This window comes from Esox lucius, chromosome 13 (assembly GCF_011004845.1).
Source record: "Esox lucius isolate fEsoLuc1 chromosome 13, fEsoLuc1.pri, whole genome shotgun sequence".
In the NCBI taxonomy this organism is placed as follows: domain Eukaryota; kingdom Metazoa; phylum Chordata; class Actinopteri; order Esociformes; family Esocidae; genus Esox; species Esox lucius.
The window spans coordinates 32,095,609-32,115,504 of NC_047581.1; the positions used below are offsets into that span (position 1 = coordinate 32,095,609).

General features: G+C 44.0%; 1 protein-coding gene across 4 annotated transcripts in view; it reads right to left on the reverse strand.

The window, feature by feature from the left end:
* Positions 1 to 284: 284 nt before the first annotated feature.
* stpg2 (sperm-tail PG-rich repeat containing 2) overlaps positions 285 to 19,896 on the reverse strand; it is a 36,853-nt gene continuing 17,241 nt past the window's right edge. For 3 of the 4 annotated variants that reach the window (XM_020052291.2, XM_020052287.2, XM_020052290.2), the window contains 5 exons: positions 11,364 to 11,532; positions 9,100 to 9,215; positions 2,829 to 2,955; positions 2,714 to 2,746; positions 285 to 387 (listed from right to left, as the gene is read on the reverse strand). In XM_020052291.2, the coding sequence (XP_019907850.1) occupies positions 359 to 387; positions 2,714 to 2,746; positions 2,829 to 2,955; positions 9,100 to 9,215; positions 11,364 to 11,532 (474 nt within the window). In that variant the 3' untranslated portion in view covers positions 285 to 358. Of the gene's footprint in view, positions 388 to 2,713; positions 2,747 to 2,812; positions 2,956 to 9,099; positions 9,216 to 11,363; positions 11,533 to 19,896 lie in introns of all 4 variants that reach the window. The other variant, XM_020052289.2, reaches the window with a different exon arrangement.

The window sequence follows — 19,896 nt, forward strand, 5'->3', positions numbered from 1 at the left end:
CTGTCTCTCACTGTTCAAATAAACCTACCATAAAAATTATAGACTGATCATTTCTTTGTCAATGGAAAAACATACACAATCAGCAGGGGATCAAAAAAAAATTTCCCTCACTGTACATATAAAAACTTGTATGTGAGTGTGTCTCAATGTAATCCAGGTATAACATTATGAATATTTCATTCACCATCTGCTCAGCACTAAGAAAAAAAAACTGCCTGCAACTTAATATACTCATGTAAGTCTGCTCCAAAAGTTGTTGAAGAAATGCCAGTACACTTGGGAAATAATGCAAAAGAAACAGCTTTATTCCTGGAGCATCTATTTAGTTTATGATTTTAGCCAATGCCGAAACATCAGATTAGTTCACGGTCTCCTCCTGAATGCTGCCTGAAAACAAAAATCAGTGTTACTGCTCATTAACAGGCAAGATAGCCTCACAGGTCCAGAAGTTGTTTGCTCTTCTCCAACTCCCTTAATTACTGGGCAAAGTTTAAACAAACATCAGCTCCCACAACCTTCAGTCTGTTCCTCACACTTGTAGACTCAGTTCAGAACAAAGGATCTCTGTGGTTCCTCCATGTAACTGACACAGCACGGTACACAGGGTTTCTGGAGTCCACTCAAACCTCCCTCTTTTTCCTCCAGCCATTGTCTATGTCCATGCATCTTTGCCATGATTATTAATAGGCTAATTATTTTAAACTATTACAGTTTTGTGTAAATTACATTATAGGGGCTTGTAAATACAAAAACATTGCTGAAGCAGGCTAATAGGTAGTAGAAAACAACTTTGCCATCCTCATGATACCATCCAATGTAAATGCAAATGCTTGCACTAAGTCAGAAACAGCTAGCATTGCTAAAACTAGCTTGATAAAACTCAGACTACCCTACTGAGTTAATCTGCTGACATTGAAATTATAAAGAAGGGTTCCTCATACATAATGCATTTTAGACAAAATCTTCATTAGCTCCCATTAGGGAACCACTGAATAGATTGCTCAGTTGGACAAGAACCCTAAAAAGAATGCTCAAACCCCTACAGTGACAAACCCCAACATCCATGAATGCCAGCCTTTAAATCTATCTGAAAAGTGTAAATGAAAAAAAATAACAATTGAAATTGAAAGCAGTTATCCACAATAAAGGCATCAGGTCTAAACAAACTGTTACACGATATTTTGCAGGCAAATTCTGTAACACTTCCATTTTTTAACTGTAATCCTAAGAGCATATTCACACTACAATAGTTTTCATTAAAATGAACAACAATTGACGGCAGGTTTTATTATTTTCTTTGCCAGACTGCGTAAGCGGAGCAGGCCTAGAAGAGAAAATGTCTCTTACTGACTGACTGAGTGACTGAGTGACTGACTGAGTACCCCTTGTTAAATAGCGTAGTGGTTAGAGACACAGACTACAGAATAACAGATCCTGTGTTCAATTCCCATCACAGTCAATATGCATTATGCCTTAGGATTTGTTCCGGACAGACAAAAGCTTTGTTAGCTACAACCTTCAGTAACTACATAATAGGAAGCCAAAAATAAAACAGTTCTGGTGGATATTAGGATTTGTTCAGGATAGACAAACACTTCGCAGGCTACATGATTCTCTCATCCTTTCAATTTACGAAAAAGTCATTTATGGTAACCTATATTGATAGATACTGTATCAATGTAATGCATGAATGGCTAATTAGCTGTTAAAACGGCCAGTTGCAAAAGAGTATTTGTTCAGGACAGACAAAGACTTTGCTGGTTACAACCTTGAGTAGCTACGGAAGCCTAGAATGAAACTGTTCACAGTTATATTGTGACTATTTATAGTGGATTTTCGCTAAGGATTTGATCTGGTGGATTTTGTCTCAGGACAAAGTTTAACACCATGCTTAATGACATCTAACAAAATATTCAAACTTGGCGTGATGTTAAATGCGTGACAAAATTACATAATGTCAAGAGGCTATACCGACACCCAGTAGCAGTATAGTTCTGTGGTGTAGCGGCTAAAGCCATAGCCTGTCACGTGGGTGACCTGGGTTCAAATCACGGGAGGGCAACAATGCCTTTTTATTGCGGGCCAGCTGAACTAGGCTCGCCTGGTTTCTTGTTATGATATACAAATAAAAATCTAAATTGTTCGGAATCTCTACCTTGGTTCCTGGCTGGCCACCAGCCAGAAAACAATGACTTAAAACCTCAGGTATTTTCAATATTCTTAGGATTCATTTAGTAATCAATTTGACTACTGCATGGTCATCTAATTAGTCTAAGAAAATAACCTAGGTTAAACAAAATAACTAGATACCTAAATCCCAAACTAAACTGAGCAAGCCTCTATCTAGCCCTGTTGCCCAAAAATATTGGTATTATTTTGGCAGGGCATGTTCTGTTTTCCTCTAATCACTGAACTTTGTCGACATGATATGTTTCCATTGCAAATGTGAATAGAACATTTCAATTTAAATGTTATTTAATTTGAAATGTCATCCCTGTGACTGCTGTTAGTGTGAATAGCCCCAACTTTTTACTTCAATTTCTAACTCCCATGGTTTAAACACACCCCTCATCCCTTACTTTTGCCAGTTACCTTCTGATCAACAAAAGGGGCATACCCGCAAGGAAATGCTAAATGATCAAGGGGTTCATTTACAGTTTTACAATAAAAATTCAGCAAATCCTACGTGTAAGCAATAAACCTTACTACTTACCCCTAACCTCACATTCTCCTCCAGGCATTGGAACTGAAACAAAGCATAAGTAAAGTAAGTACTCTATCAGATACAGTAGAAGAAGGACCTCCCTCTCACCGATGACCCTGCTCACTGTTGATGGCAAGCGGGGGCGGCACAGGGCTTGATGGGCGATGGGTTGGGGCGCGGTCCCTCCGCGGAATGTTGAGGGTTACGTTGAACGTTCCCTTCAGAACTGTGTCCATCAACGCCTGACTGAGCTGAGGGGGACAGAGAACGGCACAAGAGGAATGATTCAAACAACCTGAAGGGGAACTCTGCAAAATGGAGGGGAGAAAAGGGCAGCTCCAAAAAAATGGAGGGAAAAAAATTAAGAATTATGCAATCCCACAAAATGGAAGCTGAAATCAAGTTCGACTTTGCACAGCTACTATACTACCATACAGAATGTTATTCCATAGTTGTAATCCAGGGCTTTACCAGTCCTGGTCTTGGCAACTCAAAAGGGTGTACAGTTTAGGTTTAATTTGAGTAAATCATTCAAATCAAGTGTGTGAGTGCTGGGACAGAAACCAAACTGTACACCCCTTCGGATCCACAGGAAGAGGGTTCAGGAAACATGTCTGTAATCCACGTGAGAACCGTATCCCATGTTCCCATTTCTCACAGAGGTTCAAGGTTACCTGCAGAGGTGAACGGGTGACCCTGTTTTTCAGACGAGCAGCCCAGTGAGGAAGGAAACTGTCACTGTGGCTGACTCTACAGTAAGTGAATGATCAATAACTAAGGCAGATGTAGCTTCCAGCTATGGAGAAACACAGCGGAGTGGGCAACACAAAAAGGGGAAGGCCCGGCAAAGTGATGACACCACACTCCTGAAGGAGGCAGGAAGAAATCTATATGGATTTATGCACAGATTAATGCGCAGATGCATCACTTGTCTGTGGATGGAAGACTCCTAGGTCATTTAGACTCCTAGGTCATTTAAGGTCAACTTGACCTTTAGTTTGAGTGACAATCTGTAAAAAATAAATGTATATATACTGCCCTGCGTGTCACAAAATATGACTACATAAACTGTTACGTATATGTCAAGAATTCAACCCTTTGAGATACAGTTGGGTTTGGAAATATTTGGACATTGACAGAACAATGGATTTGAAATGAAACAACCAAGATGCAATTGAAGTGTAGACTTTCAGCTTTATTTCAAGGGCTTGAACAAAAATATTGTATGAAACTTTTAGGAATTGCAACCATTTTCATACACAGCCCCCTTATTTCAGAGGCTCAAATGTAATTAGAAAAATTAACACAATCATAAATCAAATGTTCATTTTCATACTTTGTGAAGAATCCTTTGCAGGCAATGACTGCGTGAAGTCTGGAACACATGACATCACCAAATGCTGGGTTTCCTCCTTTGTGATGCTTTGCCAGGCCTTTACTGTAGCTGTCTTCAGTTGTTGTTTGTTCGTGGGTCTTTCTGCCTCATGTTTTGTCTTTAGCAAGTGAAATGCATGCTCGATCAGGTTCAGATCAAGTGATTGACTTGGCCATTGCAGAAAATTCCTCTTCTTGGCCTAAATAACTCCTGGGTGACTATGTTTTCATCTGTAAAGTGAAGTGCCATCCAATCAACTTCCCTGGCTGAATCTGAGTAGACAATATATCCCAATACACTTCAGAATTCATCTGGCTGCTTTTGTCTTCTGTCACATCCACAATAAACACTAGTGACCCAGTGCCATTGGAAGCCATGCATGGCCATTCTATCACACTGCCTCCACCTTGTTTTACAGATGATGTGGTATGCTTCGGATCATGAGCCGTTCCAAGCCTTCACAATACTTTTTTGTTCCCATCATTCTGGTACAGGTTGATCTTTGTTTCATCTGTCCAAAGAATGCTGTTCCAGAAATGGGCTGGCTTTTTAGATGGCCACTCCTTTTTGCAGCCTAAGGACGGCCTGTTTCACTTGCTTTGAGAGCTCCTTTGACCGCATGTTGTGGGTTCACAGCAACAGCTTCCAAATGTGAATTTTACCTGCTTAATTGACGAAGAAATAACAAAGGAATAGTCCACACCATCTATGAAACAGCTTTTGAGTCAAGTGTCCAATTACCTCTGGTCCCTTGAAAAAGAGGGGGCTACATATTAAAGAGCTGTAATTCCTAAACCCTTCCTCCAATTTGGATGTGAATATCCTCAAATTAAAGCTGAGAGACTGCTATTTAAGCACATATTCATTATTTAACTTTAATTTGAATATATTTTAGTACATAGCCAAAATAACAAAACTTGTATCAGTGTCCAATTATTTCCAGACCTAACTGTATCTCCCCTCCTGACCTGAAAACGCTAATTAATGCCAACACAGACATAAAACCAGTAAAGAACTTGGATTGATTTAATGACCCACTATAATTATGTTGTTACCTCCTCAGCATGTTTTGTGTCTCAACTAAAAGCTCATTTGTGTAGCCTTTTCGTTGTTGCTTAATCTAATTGCACTTACATTCATAACCGTTGTGGAAAAACATAAATTCTGTTGTCGGGACAGACCACGCGAGGCCAAACAAAAACCTCAGCAGTTCATGAGGAGGAGGTTTACACAGAGCTCCAGCCCCCCCGGACACACCGTACATCGACCTGGAGGCCGTTGCCATAGACAGAGCCATAACAGTAGGCCGAGCAGAGCAGTGTGTTGTGTCGCTTAAACACACAAACACATTGCAGATGCACTTCAAAGCATTACCTCCAAGTGACCCCCGAAAGCTCCTCCTAGATGAGGAATTCACAGACACACAGGCAGACATCTGTATTCAGTTGAGCAAATGGTGGCCAGATCTGTATGCCGAAACAATACACAGAGAGATAGCGACGAGGTGCTTATCGATCCGTTTGATGTGTTTGGGATGGGTTCAGCGCAAGGGTATGCACCCCTCCCGCCCACCACACACACAAACACACACACACACGCGCGCACACACACCCCAGCCCAGGGAATCACCACTATGACGGGGATGCGCAAAGGTCACATGGCTACACACACAATCAAACAAGCAGGCGTGCACATGAACACACACATGCACCCACGCACACGTTAGTGCAGGAAAGGTGAAAGGCTGCCATTGTCCATGAACAGCGACAAGAACCCAGGACACACTTGGGATTAACAACTACAGTGGGTTGTACTGCAGTGGGCTGTACTACAGTGGGTTGTACTGCAGTGGGTCGTACTGCAGTGGGTCGTACTATAGTGGGTTGTACTACAGTGGGTTGTACTTCAGTGGGTTGTACTGCAGTGGATCATACTGCAATGGGTTGTACTACAATGGGTTGTACTGAAGTGGGTCATACTGCAATGGGTTGTACTACAGTGGGTTGTACTACAGTGGGTTGTACTAAATTGGGTTGTACTTCAGTGGGTCATACTACAGTGGATTGTACTGCAGTGGATTGTACTACAGTGGATTGTACTGCAGTGGGTTGTACTGCAGTGGGTTGTACTGCAGTGGGTTGTACTACAGTGGGTTGTACTACAGTGGATTGTACTACAGTGGATTGTACTGCAGTGGATTGTACTACAGTGGATTGTACTACAGTGGGTTGTACTGCAGTGGGTTGTACTGCAGTGGGTTGTACTGCAGTGGGTTGTACTACAGTGGGTTGTACTACAGTGGATTGTACTGCAGTGGATTGTACTGCAGTGGATTGTACTACAGTGGATTGTACTACAGTGGGTTGTACTGCAGTGGGTTGTACTGCAGTGGGTTGTACTGCCAACCCGATTGGTCAAGTCTCTAATTAAAGAAACCCAGAAATGTGATGGCAGGTCACAAGCAGATATAGTGCCCCTCTGAGGACACGAACAAACGCCCAATTCATTCAGCTTTTGGTAAACTCATAGAAGAGAACCTGGTTCGACCAAATATAATGCTATTTTTCAGGGAACTAGTACTACTGACTCTTAGCAGGCATTTAATGAAGGGAGCTCGGATGTGTCTGTGAAAACTGGGAAGAGCAGAGTGCCCTGGGGGAAACTCCGTCTAGGCTGACTTTTTAAAGAGTTTTCTGACCTCCTGCTCTGTGATGACAAGCTGCAGGGGGAAGAGCAGGGGGCAACCAGGGACAGACTGCGGGAGGAAGAAGTGGCCGGGGAGGCGATGGCTTGGATAAAGTGACCTGGCGATTGGGTTGACCTCTGTGAAGTCACTGATCATGAACTGTCACCACAAATGAACTTGTCACAGCTTTACGTCACCTGCCATCACAAAGGTTGGAGAGTCACATATTTATCTGTAAGAACCCAGAACTCAGATGTTCTTCGATGGAAGCTTTTTGATCGTCAGACTAAAGTGTGGCGTCCCTCGGGGGCCTGGCCTTGCTCTGTTACTAAACTGTTGACGAACAATCTGCCACTTCCCAGTCTTCCCAGTCTTCCCAGTCTTCCCAGTCTTCCCAGACTTCCCAGTCTTCCCAGTCTTCCCAGTCTTCCCAGTCTTCCCAGACTTCCCAGTCTTCCCAGTCATCCCAGTCTTCCCAGTCTTCCCAGTCTTCCCAGTCTTCCCAGACTTCCCAGTCTTCCCAGTCTTCCCAGTCATCCCAGTCTTCCCAGTCTTCCCAGTCTTCCCAGTCTTCCCAGACTTCCCAGTCTTCCCAGTCTTCCCAGTCTTCCCAGTCTTCCCAGTCTTCCCAGTCTTCCCAGACTTCCCAGTCTTCCCAGTAGCTAGAAAGGAGATGTTTGCCGACGCACTCTTCATGTCAGGGCACAAAGTCAGTGAGCTCAGTGAGACTCTTGAAGAGTTACAGAGTCATGTGAACCGGGGCTTAACAACAAACACTTTTCAATTAAGGGCATTGCACTTGGTTCAAAACCTTCTCTGAGAGCTGAACCTTAACAGGAGTTGGTTTTAAAGGGTGCAGCAATGGAGCAGGTTGAGGAGGCTGAGGATGTGATACCAGGGGTCTCTGGTCACAGTCCCCGAGTCTTTGACAGAACCTCGATCTCATGGAACACTCTTCTACCACGAATTACTGAAGCATCGGCAAAAAGACTGAGTAAACAACATCTCACGGTACAACAAGCAGTTAGAAGAGAAACACACACACAATCTAGCACACACCGACACAAACCACACACATGGTTTATAGCTGTATTCTTGTATACTTTGTGAGATAATCTGTGAGACATTGTCTATAATATTCCAGTTTTATCCTTGCTTGTAATTTTTTCTGTGGACCCCAGGAAGTCTACCTGCTGCTTCGCAAGAAGCTGACGTGGACCCAAGTAAACAATTAACAACACACACACACACACCCATTGGCTGGCTCTAAATGACCCGACTAGATACAATCCTGAACAATTTCATACAGTGTAGTTCCACAGAGCCGTCCTGACAGACTTATTTAAGCTTACTAGCCAATTACAGTGACATGAAGCTCATGGGCTGGAGTCCCAAATGGCACTATTCCCTGTGCAGTGTACTTCTTTACAGCAGGGCCCTGGGCTAGGGTACAGGGGGCCATTTGGAATGCAACCGGTGAACAGCAAGGGCCACTTCTGAGGGGTTCCTCTGCACTGCACTGTTTAACGCACCATAGCCAATTAACACTGACGAGAGGTGGGAGATCATATCAAACACTCCACTGGTTTTATGGCGGTACAAGGTAATTCCCAAAGTGTTAGAACCTCAGAATAACAGCGAGGTGTGTAGTGAGCCATAGTGGAAGGCACTGACCACACTCGTTAAGTCACAGGTCAACACTTCGGGGCCACACAGCTCCTTGGTTGTATTTACATTTTCTAAATTTTTCTATTCCTGTGAAATACCCATGTTCTGAGGTTTTACGCAGCTTTTTTTAAAATGTACATTTACGTTTGTTACAAACCTGCGATATAAACATCACTCATTTATAAGTTAAAATTAACGTGGAAACATTTAGCTTTAGGCATGTTGTGTAAATTATGGCATTCTAGGAGTGAGTTACTTTATAGATTGATGTTCTACGGTAGCCTGGTAATGAGTTACCTCATAGATGAATGATCTATAATAGTTTGGTAATGAGTTACCTCATAGATGAATGATCTATAATAGTTTGGTAATGAGTTACCTCATAGATGAATGATCTATAATAGTTTGGTAATGAGTTACCTCATAGACCGATGTTCTACGGTAGCCTGGTAATGAGTTACCTCATAGACCGATGTTCTACGGTAGCCTGGTAATGAGTTACCTCATAGACCGATGTTCTACGGTAGCCTGGTAATGAGTTACCTCATAGACCGATGTTCTACGGTAGCCTGGTAATGAGTTACCTCATAGACCGATGTTCTACGGTAGCCTGGTAATGAGTTACCTCATAGACCGATGTTTTACGGTAGTCTGGTAATGAGTTACCTCATAGGTGCCAGGACCAGGGTTGGTGTTCTTGGAACATTTGAAGCGATCCTCCCTGGACACAATCAGAGCCATCTGGGGATTGGACTTTACGTCAGGACTATACTGACCCGGTCCTGAAGGTAGAGAGACGGGGGGAATGGAGGGGAAATGGGAGGAGATGGAAGGAGGAAAGGAAGTGGGGTAGAAGGAAAGGGATTTAGTCTGGTTCTGGTACAGTGAAGAAACCGATTGGGATGAAGCTGGTTCGGGTACAGTGAAGACAGTGCTAATAGTGATTGAAAATTCCTGTTACGAGTCTTGGTGAGCTCCCTGTTTGTGGAGGGCTTGCAAATGTAGAGGTCCAGTGACTGGAGAGGTCCAGTGACTGTAGAAGTCTAGTGACTGTAGAGGTCTAGCCAAAGTAGAAGTCTAGTGACTGTAGAGGTCTAGCCAATGTAGAAGTCTAGTGACTGTAGAAGTCTAGTGACTGTAGAAGTCTAGTGACTGTAGAGGTCTAGCCAATGTAGAAGTCTAATGACTGTAGTGGTCTAGCCAATGTAGAAGTCTAGTGACTGTAGAAGTCTAGTGACTGTAGAAGTCTAGCCAATGTAGAAGTCTAGTGACTGTGAGATCTAGCCAATGTAGAGGTCTAGTGACTGTAGAAGTCTAGTGACTGTAGAAGTCTAGTGACTGTGAGATCTAGCCAATGTAGAGGTCTAATGACTGTAGTGGTCTAGCCAATGTAGAGGTCTAGTGACTGTAGAAGTCTAGTGACTGTAGAGGTCTAGTGACTGTAGAGGTCTACTGACTGTAAAGATCTAGTGACTGTAGAGGTCTAGTGAGTGTAGAGGTCTACTGAATCTAGAGGTCTACTGACTCTAGAGGTCTACTGACTCTAGAGGTCTACTGACCGTAAAGCTTTAGTGACAGTAGACAACTAAACAATGAAAACAAGGCTGAGAAAGGAGATGAAACCAATCAGTCTGAGGGACTTAGGTTTTCTTAAGGTTGCCTGACATCCCCTATCACCTGGAGCAGAGTCAGGGTCACAGACCCCATTTCTACCACGGCCACACACAAGTGTAGGCTCACGCCAAAAACAGCACACTTGAGGAATACACATTTCAAGTTTAAATCAAAATGTGATTGCAGTACAGCATGAATGAGAAGTGAATTAATACTCCAAATTCTGAAATGCAAATTAAATAATGGACTAAATGAACTTGGCGCGCATTTGAGAGCACGCTTTGCACACAGCGGGATCTATTTATATGCAAATGCATCACTTGTTAAGGGCCTGGGTTGAGTCTTTGGTAAAATGGGTGGCATAAATTATCCAAATAAGTCATGAATCTATCAATTTTGAAACAACATTTGCAAAGAAAGTCTAATTGAAGTAAATATTTGTCTAAACACAAATGGGATTTAACATGGTTATTTGAATGGACTGACACTGGTCTGGCCTGTAGTGGGGTTCTGCGTTCAACATTTGCCACTCCACAAAGACACTTAGCGATTTGTACTGTTTGATTGACTCAACATAACTTAATAAAGGTGATTTTATTTTAGAACCTTGTTCACTCGCTGCCCCAAGGTGACATTTTGAGCACCAATATAAAAGGCATATTGATTTGCACATTTTGAGCTTTTTCTATTGGTCTTCAAGGGACCAAGCCAGCCCACGCAAAATTAACTTCCCAAATGTTACAATACAGCCTAACTATGTATTTAACACATTTATATTTAATATTTATATTCATTTATATATATATTTCTGCAGTTTACACAATGCATTGATATAAAGTGGCTATCTAGGAGAAATCTGAACACAGAACAAGATGAACATTTAATCATCCAGTCCAGATATTGATGATGTCAACTTTCAATAACTAACATGCAATTCTCAAATAAGGTTTGTTGTTTTCATTGCTTCCCTCTACATGGAAACCCTCGATGGTCATTACATTAGCTTGGTTTCCAATACATTAGCCTGGGTTCCAAACTTGGCTTCAAATTATAAAATACAGATGTATTTGATGATTTAGTTTTTTAAAAATTTCTTGTGTGTTTCAGTATTTTTGAATAACAAGGCTCAAATTGATAGCAAAATATAATAATCAAATATTTAATCTAGATATCTGAAATAGTATTGTCAGGAGGTTTCCTTTAATTAGAAATCTAGGCTCAGTTCTCCTCCCCCAAATCAAGTATGGAATGGTGCCAAATTTCCCTGAGATCAGTTTTGAAGGGCAACTTCCCCCCTTCACCACAGCAGCTGATACCTGGGGCGTCCGGATCGCAGGGCAGGAAAGGAGAGTCTCTTTGTGAGGCGCTCAGGAAGGAGCTCTGGCGTTTCCTGGCACTCTCGCTCCTGGGTTCTGTGAAGGAGGCACGGCCGTAAGCCTTCTCAAAGGAGTCCCGCACGTTATAGATGTTGGGAGCAGGGCTGTCCTGGGGAGGAGGCAGAAAGAACTTTCACATTACTTTACTGTTCATGAAGTTGCAGAGAATATGGATGCTTCTGTGTGTCTTTGTGCTCAAAACCCAATCTCCCAATCTCACACATCCGCCCACCGACAAGTTGCAATGGATAATCAGCAGGGCAGTGTTAATATACCATGGCTAAGCGCTAGGTTCAGGCACTCCGTTGTGCGTCATGCATAAAAACAGCTCTAGGCCGTGGTATATTGGCCATATGCCACACCCCCTTGTGCCTTATTACTTAAATATATACCATGGCTATCAGCCAATCAGCATTCAGGATTCATTTATAACAATATTTATAGCTGCAAGCCGAAGCTAGCTCAGCCATGTTAGTTTGATTAATACTTTGAGGCAAGATTCAGCGAAGGCCCTTCATTATTTAGCAAAAGCGACAAACTCCTTGGGAGAGAACATTGTAGACACCCAGCAGTGTATCTGTGTGCGATGGGATGTCAAACCCTCTGCAGCTGTCAGTCCAGCCTTGTGCTCCTGTGTTCGGCGGCCATTGATAATGCCCAAACAAGAACCACTTTGCATTCTGTTAGACTCGGGTGTGTAACAAATAGCACTCTATTACTTATGTAGGGACTAGAACAGGGTGCAGGGTGCCATTTTGGAGGCTAGACTAATGAGACACATAATGGAGAAATAAAAAGTCGAGTTACTGTACTGCTTAATGACAATTACCCTAAAACGAAACGAACGAACGAGACGGAAATAACAGGTTACAGCCACCCACGATGCCGTACCTGCAGAGACCGAGCGAGATCCCGCTCCCTCAGAACGCCTCTTGTCTTCCCCGCGCCATCTGTCATGAAGCCCAACGTGGCTGTAATTGTACCTGATGGAACGTTAACCACCATCTCCATCACCATCACTTATTTACAGGAGTCACAATACACTTGATTACAGAGTGTCGCGTCAGCCGTGTCCGTCCAATTTCGCTCCGTCGTTTATCGCCATCTATATGCATTTCAACGTTTGTTTTAATGAGCACTCACACAAGCACTGTGACATAAAACATAATGAAACTGAATATTGATGTTGTTCCCCCCTGATTAGTGTCTGGGTGTGTTATCACTGTCTAAATGTTTGCCACTCTTTTTAATACCTGAGGAATGTGAAGAATATTAAACAGGACAACTCAATTGGTTAATTAAGCGTGCGTTTCCAATGGGATCTGTTTCTGTATTGTTCCTTTTCATGTAGTTGGAGCTAGGAGGGTCCATAATGTCTAGGAGGGTCCATAATGTCTAGGAGGGTCCATAATGACTAGTCTAGGAGGGTCTATAATGTCTAGGAGGGTCCATAATGTCTAGGAGGGTCCATAATATTTTAGGAGGGTCTATAATGTCTAGTCTAGGAGGGTCCATAATGTCTAGGAGGGTCTATAATTTGTAGTCTAGGAGGTCCCATATTGTCTAGGAGGGTCTATAATGTCTAGGAGGGTCTATAATGTCTAGGAGGGTCCATAATGTCTAGGAGGGTCTGTAATATCTAGGAGGGTCCATAATGTCTAGGAGGGTCTATAATGTCTAGGGGGCTCCATAATGTTTAGGAGGGTCCATAATGTCTCAGAGGGTCCATAATGTCTAATCTAGGTGGGTAAACCTCAGGTGGGTAAAGTCAGAGTTGGGTTAAAGTCAGAGTGGGGTTAAAGTCAGAGTTGGGTTAAAGTCAGAGGTGGGTAAAGTCAAAGTTGGGGATGGGTAAAGTGAACCACGGATTCCATCTTGGCTTGCCTTGAAGCTTCCTTCATGGGAAGGTGGACACACGTTCTGATAGATTAAATGCTTTCAGCACCTGCACACAGACCTCTTTAACTCAGCCTGACAGCCTCACACTCAACACCATGCATATGACATGAGCAGAGTGTAGCTAGCACCCCCTGTCTCTCTTCTCTGCACCTCACAGTGGAAGACAAATCCTTGTCTCTCATTACACTTTAAAGCTCCCCATTAAGCACTAAGGAGGATATTTTCAGATGGCCATCTCAATATTTCACTCCCTCCCACTATAAATATGTGTCTATATATACCCGCAGCAGAGAATGTTTAATTCAGGCTTCTCCACACTCCACACCAGCGGTTGGATAATAGTTTTCTGCTTTATTTAGTTCAAGATGAGGGGAGTCATTTTCTAATGGGTTCTCATATGGACCGTTAAACCTTAGGAGTGACAGGGACCCACCTATACGGTTCTAACGTCACGTTCCACATGCCGTTCTATAGCCCGCTGACGGACATAGAGTGGATGCTATCTTTCTCTTTCTTCTCTCACTTCCTAAAAGTGTGTTTCTAATCCAAATAGTGACTCACAGAACCAGCTTTAAAGTCCTGTGTTTGCATATCCAAGATGCTTTATGAAGACAGGGGAGGCCATAACTTCTGCTTTCATGGTGGCAGAGAAGGATATGCTAGTCAAGGGGTGAACAGAATAAACATATAAATACATTCCTGGATTCATTTTTGATGGCTTCTATCTCCCTCCTTCGTACACACACCCTTCCTTTCTTCCTCCCTGAACTTCACCTTCTCTCTCTCTTTCTCTGCTGCATTCTCTCCATTTACACCTTTTCATCTCCCTCCGCCACACTCTAATCCCCCCTTCCTTCTCCAGTCCCCTCCTACTGTCTGGACCATTTGGCGATTCGCTGAGTGAACTGGTTTTGACAGTGGAGAGTTCTAGGCAAACACCAGGCGGCCCCGTGGTACGGCACCCAGCTGGGTCCTCTCGGATACCAGACTACCAGGCGGTCTGCAGGCTCTTTGCTGTGTAAACAGCCAGATTGGCCGAACCACACCGGGGCCTCGTGCCGCTATAAATCCCTACACACTCCCAGCATCCCTCTCACCCGCTCCTCCACAAACATCTGTCTCCACACTCCAGATGTGGGGAAGGAATACACAGAGGAGTGGAAGGAGGACGTAGAAACAAAAATATGAGTCAGTATTAGAGATCTTCCTCTGCCCCCGCTTTCCGGCCAGAGGACAGACTTGTGCAGTGCCTACTGATGGAGACGACGTGGAAGCAGCAATATGGAGAAAGGCTGAAGTCCAGATGCTGCACCATCACTTTGAAGAGGCGGAGAAACATTAGTTGGACGGGTGGTCAAACTGTGTTTTCCTCTTGTGTTTTTGCAGTTCGCCAGCCCCACCCACACACACACACAGAACAAAACAGCACAATGAATATAACCTCATTTGTTGCCGTTATTAATCAAATGAAATCAAAAGGGATGCATGCTGGGATACAATTTCAACGTGAACCTTCTTCCATTGCCGTGTCAAATGTGTGACCATCTGCTGACCCAGCAGCTACTGCCAGGGGAACGACAACATTTTTTGTCTATATCCTACGTATGAATGCTGTTTTTTCTAAACAGATCAATAGAAAATACATTTCAGAAGCGGAGACGCATGATCCTGACATTCAACAGACCAAAGGCAAATGGCTGTATTAAAAACCAAACTGCTTCAAAGTCTGCATCAAACAACAGTTTCTTTCTCTCCTTAGGCCAGTTGGCCATATGATTAATAAGGGTGAAACACACAGAACGTCGGGACCTAGCAATAACATGAGCCCGCGTCCTCCATGGCAATGCTGCCCCCAACAAGGACCTTAGCTTGATGTCTGACAACCTGTTCATCATGTTTCGGCGTTTTAAGCAATTACGTTAGGTTCGGTAACAGGCGGCTAGTGTGACCGGAACTGGGTCCAGGGGAATACACTTGATGAAAAACGAAACCAAAAACAACCAAGACAGATAGCCTGGCCCGAAAACGGTCTTCCCCAATAGCGAGGTGATTTTAGAGGTAGGGTAGGCTACAGCTACGCGGGACTGGAAGAACTGCACCTTCAAATAGAGAAAAAAGACTGTAAAGTCTTGACAAGACACTGAGTGCCTCTGCACGCCTCCTGAACCCTCGATCTCTCTCGCTGTCATTCTCTACCACTCGCTCGCTGTTCGTCTGTTCAACAAAGCAATGAGGACGGAAAGTAAGTTTGCATTCCTGGGATGGTGACAAAAACGGCGGGCTACTCAGACTGCAGCCGCGGCATAATGGCGCTCGGCATCACCGCAGTGACGACTCACAGCACGTACATCAGATCCCCACTACGCTAATATAATGTAACGTCTTTTAACCCTAATTAGTTATTCTGCTAGGTAGCCAACTCATTCAGCTATCTAGCAGGACACCTTATTTTCATAGCGATACCATGTGTTGGAAAAGAAGAAGGAAAAAAAGGCTGATTATGAGCTAATATCAATGGTTTATTTGGTTCCTAATTAGCTGTTCCAATAACTATTTTACCTGGGGGTCAAAAACACAAAACACATTGCAGAACAATCCTAGAAGAAAAACCCAAACAATTAAAGCAGCATTTCCGTGTTCCATCAAGGCAAATTAGAAATGTTCCCCTCATTTTCTCCGGGTACTCCTAGGCCCACTCTCCAAAACATCACAATAAATAAAAAATGAAAAGATAATAGGTTTGAATGTGTTTTTCACAATTTTCAATGACACGCCATAGGGCCTCCTACAAAACCAGAACTGTTGGTCTAATCCCAGGAATACCTTGTATTACCATGTGACTAATTGGCATGGGATTGCATGGGATTGGCATTTAATTTTTTGCAAAGATTCACCTTTCGACACCTCATCGTGTCACGGAAATGTACACTTTAATTTTTCACTGCAGAAAAATAATAACCAACGCTAACAAATATAACAGGGTTTCAGCAGTAACGCTACTGAAACACTAATAAATAAAACAAGGGAGAAAAGAGAGACAACGGAGCAAAAAATCATAATAAAACTTGCAGATAAAACAAATTAAATCATAACCCTATACTCTGAGGTTGAACACTAAAATGGATAATGTGATGGCAACAACCATTCTCCGTCGGCATGGTGTTCCAGAGCATAACAGTATTCTCTCTTTGGCCTGACACGGCAGTAATAAAGCTTTCTCCCTCCTCTCAGCAGGGGCGTTAGAATTATATTTTTACTGAGGCTGTGTTTTCGCCTCCAGCCGGTTGATCAGACATTAGGTTTGATGTGAGCCAGAGATCCCCTCTAACCCACGGTGCTAGAGTCTGTTGAAACCTCGGCAATGGATTCCTCTGGATCTACATTGGCACCTAATAAACTAGGCTGAGACTTGGTTTCAGCCTGAGACAGCAAGGTTGAAAACTAGTGCACTGGACATAACTGTAGGAAAGGCCAGAAAGGAAACTCCCTGAGAGTGGTGAAAGCTAGTGACCCTAATCAAAGAGAAAATCTGGTCCTGTTGAAATGTATTGGAAGTCACAAGTTAACAACGTCTGCCTTTAATCTCCCTCATTATGTAGCTAACTACCGCTTACACATATCAAATTAAATCGTGCACTGCAGTGTGCCTTTGTATGGGGGGGAAAAGACCCACATCAATTCCTCCTCTCAAATCGATTCCTCCTTTCACAATCACCCCACATCATCCGCCCCTCGGCGAGGTCCCCACTTCATGTTGAACGACGAAGACGAAGACCCGGCTGAAATGTTCCAGACAGCGGCACGGAAGCCGCATGGTGGCACCTGCGGGGGATCTGGTGCACCGAGGTCTCGGCTCGATGAGAACGTTATTACAGAGCAGGGGGCCCATCAGGCGCACCGGTCAATACAGCCGTGGGACCTGGATGTCAACGGTGGCCGCCTTCATCACCCCGGGTCCCGACGCTTTTCGCAAAGTGAGAAGGGACTGGGTCGAACACGTGACACCGGGGCAGGGGACAGACGCCTCGCCGTGCGTATTCACGCTCCCCCGGTCCTCCCCCCGGTCCTTCCCCCAGTCCTCTCCCCGGTCCTTCCCCCGGTCCTCCCCCCGGTCCTTCCGATCACCGTCACGCATATGACAACTGACAGCACAATCCATAGCCGCTTCCCTTCCCTGGTTCTGCACACCGTGTCAATAATTCCCCTTGATAGTCATGGAATTCATGCCGGGTGCCTCTGACTCACCAAACTCGCATGCTCGGGTTCAGAAAATGTCCTCTACCTTTTCCCACTTTCCTGTCCGTTAATGAAAGAAAGAAGGGCCTGGGTTAAGTACCGGAGCCTACTTCTTAAGTACCACAGGGTGCTATATCACCTATATCACCTATATCACATTAACCAACCTTCTGTTAATGGACAGAACCATCTGAGATAGAGGAACCTTGAAGGACCAACTGCTGCTTCCAACACCGCCAGCATGTAGGCATCTGTTTAACCAGTTAAAAACCACACCCACACACACACACACACACACAAACTCACACACAACTGCATTCACACACACACACTTGCTTTCTCCCTTTCCTCGCTCAGGCCGCTCACTCTCGGTGTAGCAAATGGCTTTATGTCTGTCACTGTGGATCAGCTGTCGTTTTCACTCGGCTCCTTCTCACCGCAGTAATTAAACGGATGTAACTGTTGTCCAGTAGATGTATGCTTGGTAAGACTCGTAATTATCTTTGGCCACTGTAATTCAATAGATCATGACCGTCACTCATGTTGACAAAAATGGAAAACAGAGGACTTCTTACTCTCCTGTCACAACCACGGCGCAGAAACATAAACTTGTCAGTGACTGTTAGTAGCTACAGCGAGCGTAGGGCTCGTATGAAAGGTGTCTCCGGTTTTGTGATATTGTGTATCTTCTGTCCCTTTACATAGCGGGTGCTAAAATTGACAAGAGACATAATAACATATGCGCTTTGTCCTTCCTTGTCAGCCTAGAGGATATTAACAAGCCGTGTTTTGACCGACAGGGATGATATTCTCTGTTGATTACTTCGGGGGCGGCTGCTAGAATGCTGTGTTGCTGTTTTCTGCTGCGAGGCAATTATCGAGGTGCAGCTCCTTGTGACACCAACAGTTCCAGATTGCATGCGGCTACATTACAGCTGACAGATATTGGCAATCACTGCTCGGTGCTCGAACACAATGCTTTCTTCTGAGGGAGGGCTGGAGTAGAGAGATTTTACTATATCTATAGATGTGGGGAATTCTGCCCAGGGGCAGGCATCAGTCTGAATGATATTTGACCGTTCCTCGTGCCGGGCACCTGACCTCTGCGTCTGGAGGTTAAATCCATTATCTACAGGGCGACTTCATTCATTTGAGCCCTGTGGCTCCTTGTCGTTTCTTTTCCCATCACTTCTGTAATTTCCCCAATAAGACGAGGGAATCGTCCCAACTGGCACACTATTCTCTGATCCCTTTGCAGTTGACAGGTTTGGAACACATCCCACATGGATCCTAGTCAAAAGTAGAGTACGTTGCCATTTGGAATTAAGAAAGCTCTTTTGGAACATACACTATCTACCCAACTCCAACCTCCAATCACTAAATACTGGCTACATGAAAAGTACTCAGTTCGTTTATGAATTAAAAACTAAAAAGAATGCATAGTGAAAGTCCTCACTATTGTGAAATCAAAAACAGATTAAAAATAAATATAAAATCCCCCAAGTGGCCCACCCGCTTCTATCTCCACTTCTTTACACTTTCCAAGCACAGTCTGTCTTGCAAGAAAATACAAAAAAGCTGACCCCGTCTTTGGAATGTTTAGAACAAAGGAAAGAGTGGAAAGTTACTTCTTTCCCATTGCATAGACACTACCCATCACAGACTTGTTCTTTGATAGGAGGGTCCTGATTAGCCTCTGATTAGACACTTTTAATATCCATCGCAGTGGGATATGGGGAGAAGGCGAGGCACAGCACGGCGCTAACTGCTAACGCGTCTCAGGGTTTTTCATTAACTGCCCATAAAGTACACCCAGCATGGAACTATTACAACTCCCTCAGACCCAGATCCACACTGGAGTCTGCTCAGGCCATTGGCTATGTCTGTGTGTGTCTGTGTGTGTGTGTGTGAGCATGTGTCTGTGTGTGTCTGTGTGCGTATGGCGTGTCTGGGTCTGTGTACCGAAAGGGGAACAAAGAAACAGGAAAATAATCAGAGAAATCATTAATGTCCTCTGATAACACAGGGGAAGTGATCATATTATAAAATCAAATCATACCGTCCTGCTGTTATTATCAACCACATGATGCTGCGTGAGGAGACGTCAAAGCCAGGATGTCTGCCCATCATGGGATTATTCATCCTGCCTCCTAATACAAACACACAGGCCAGCCTACTGCTGATGGGGAACGGTTTGGCTGATGTCTGCCCATCATGGGATTATTCATCCTGCCTCCTAATACAAACACACAGGCCAGCCTACTGCTGATGGGGAACGGTTTGGCTGATGTCTGCCTTCAGAAGATGAGCAATAATAACACTTCTGAGAACCTTTATC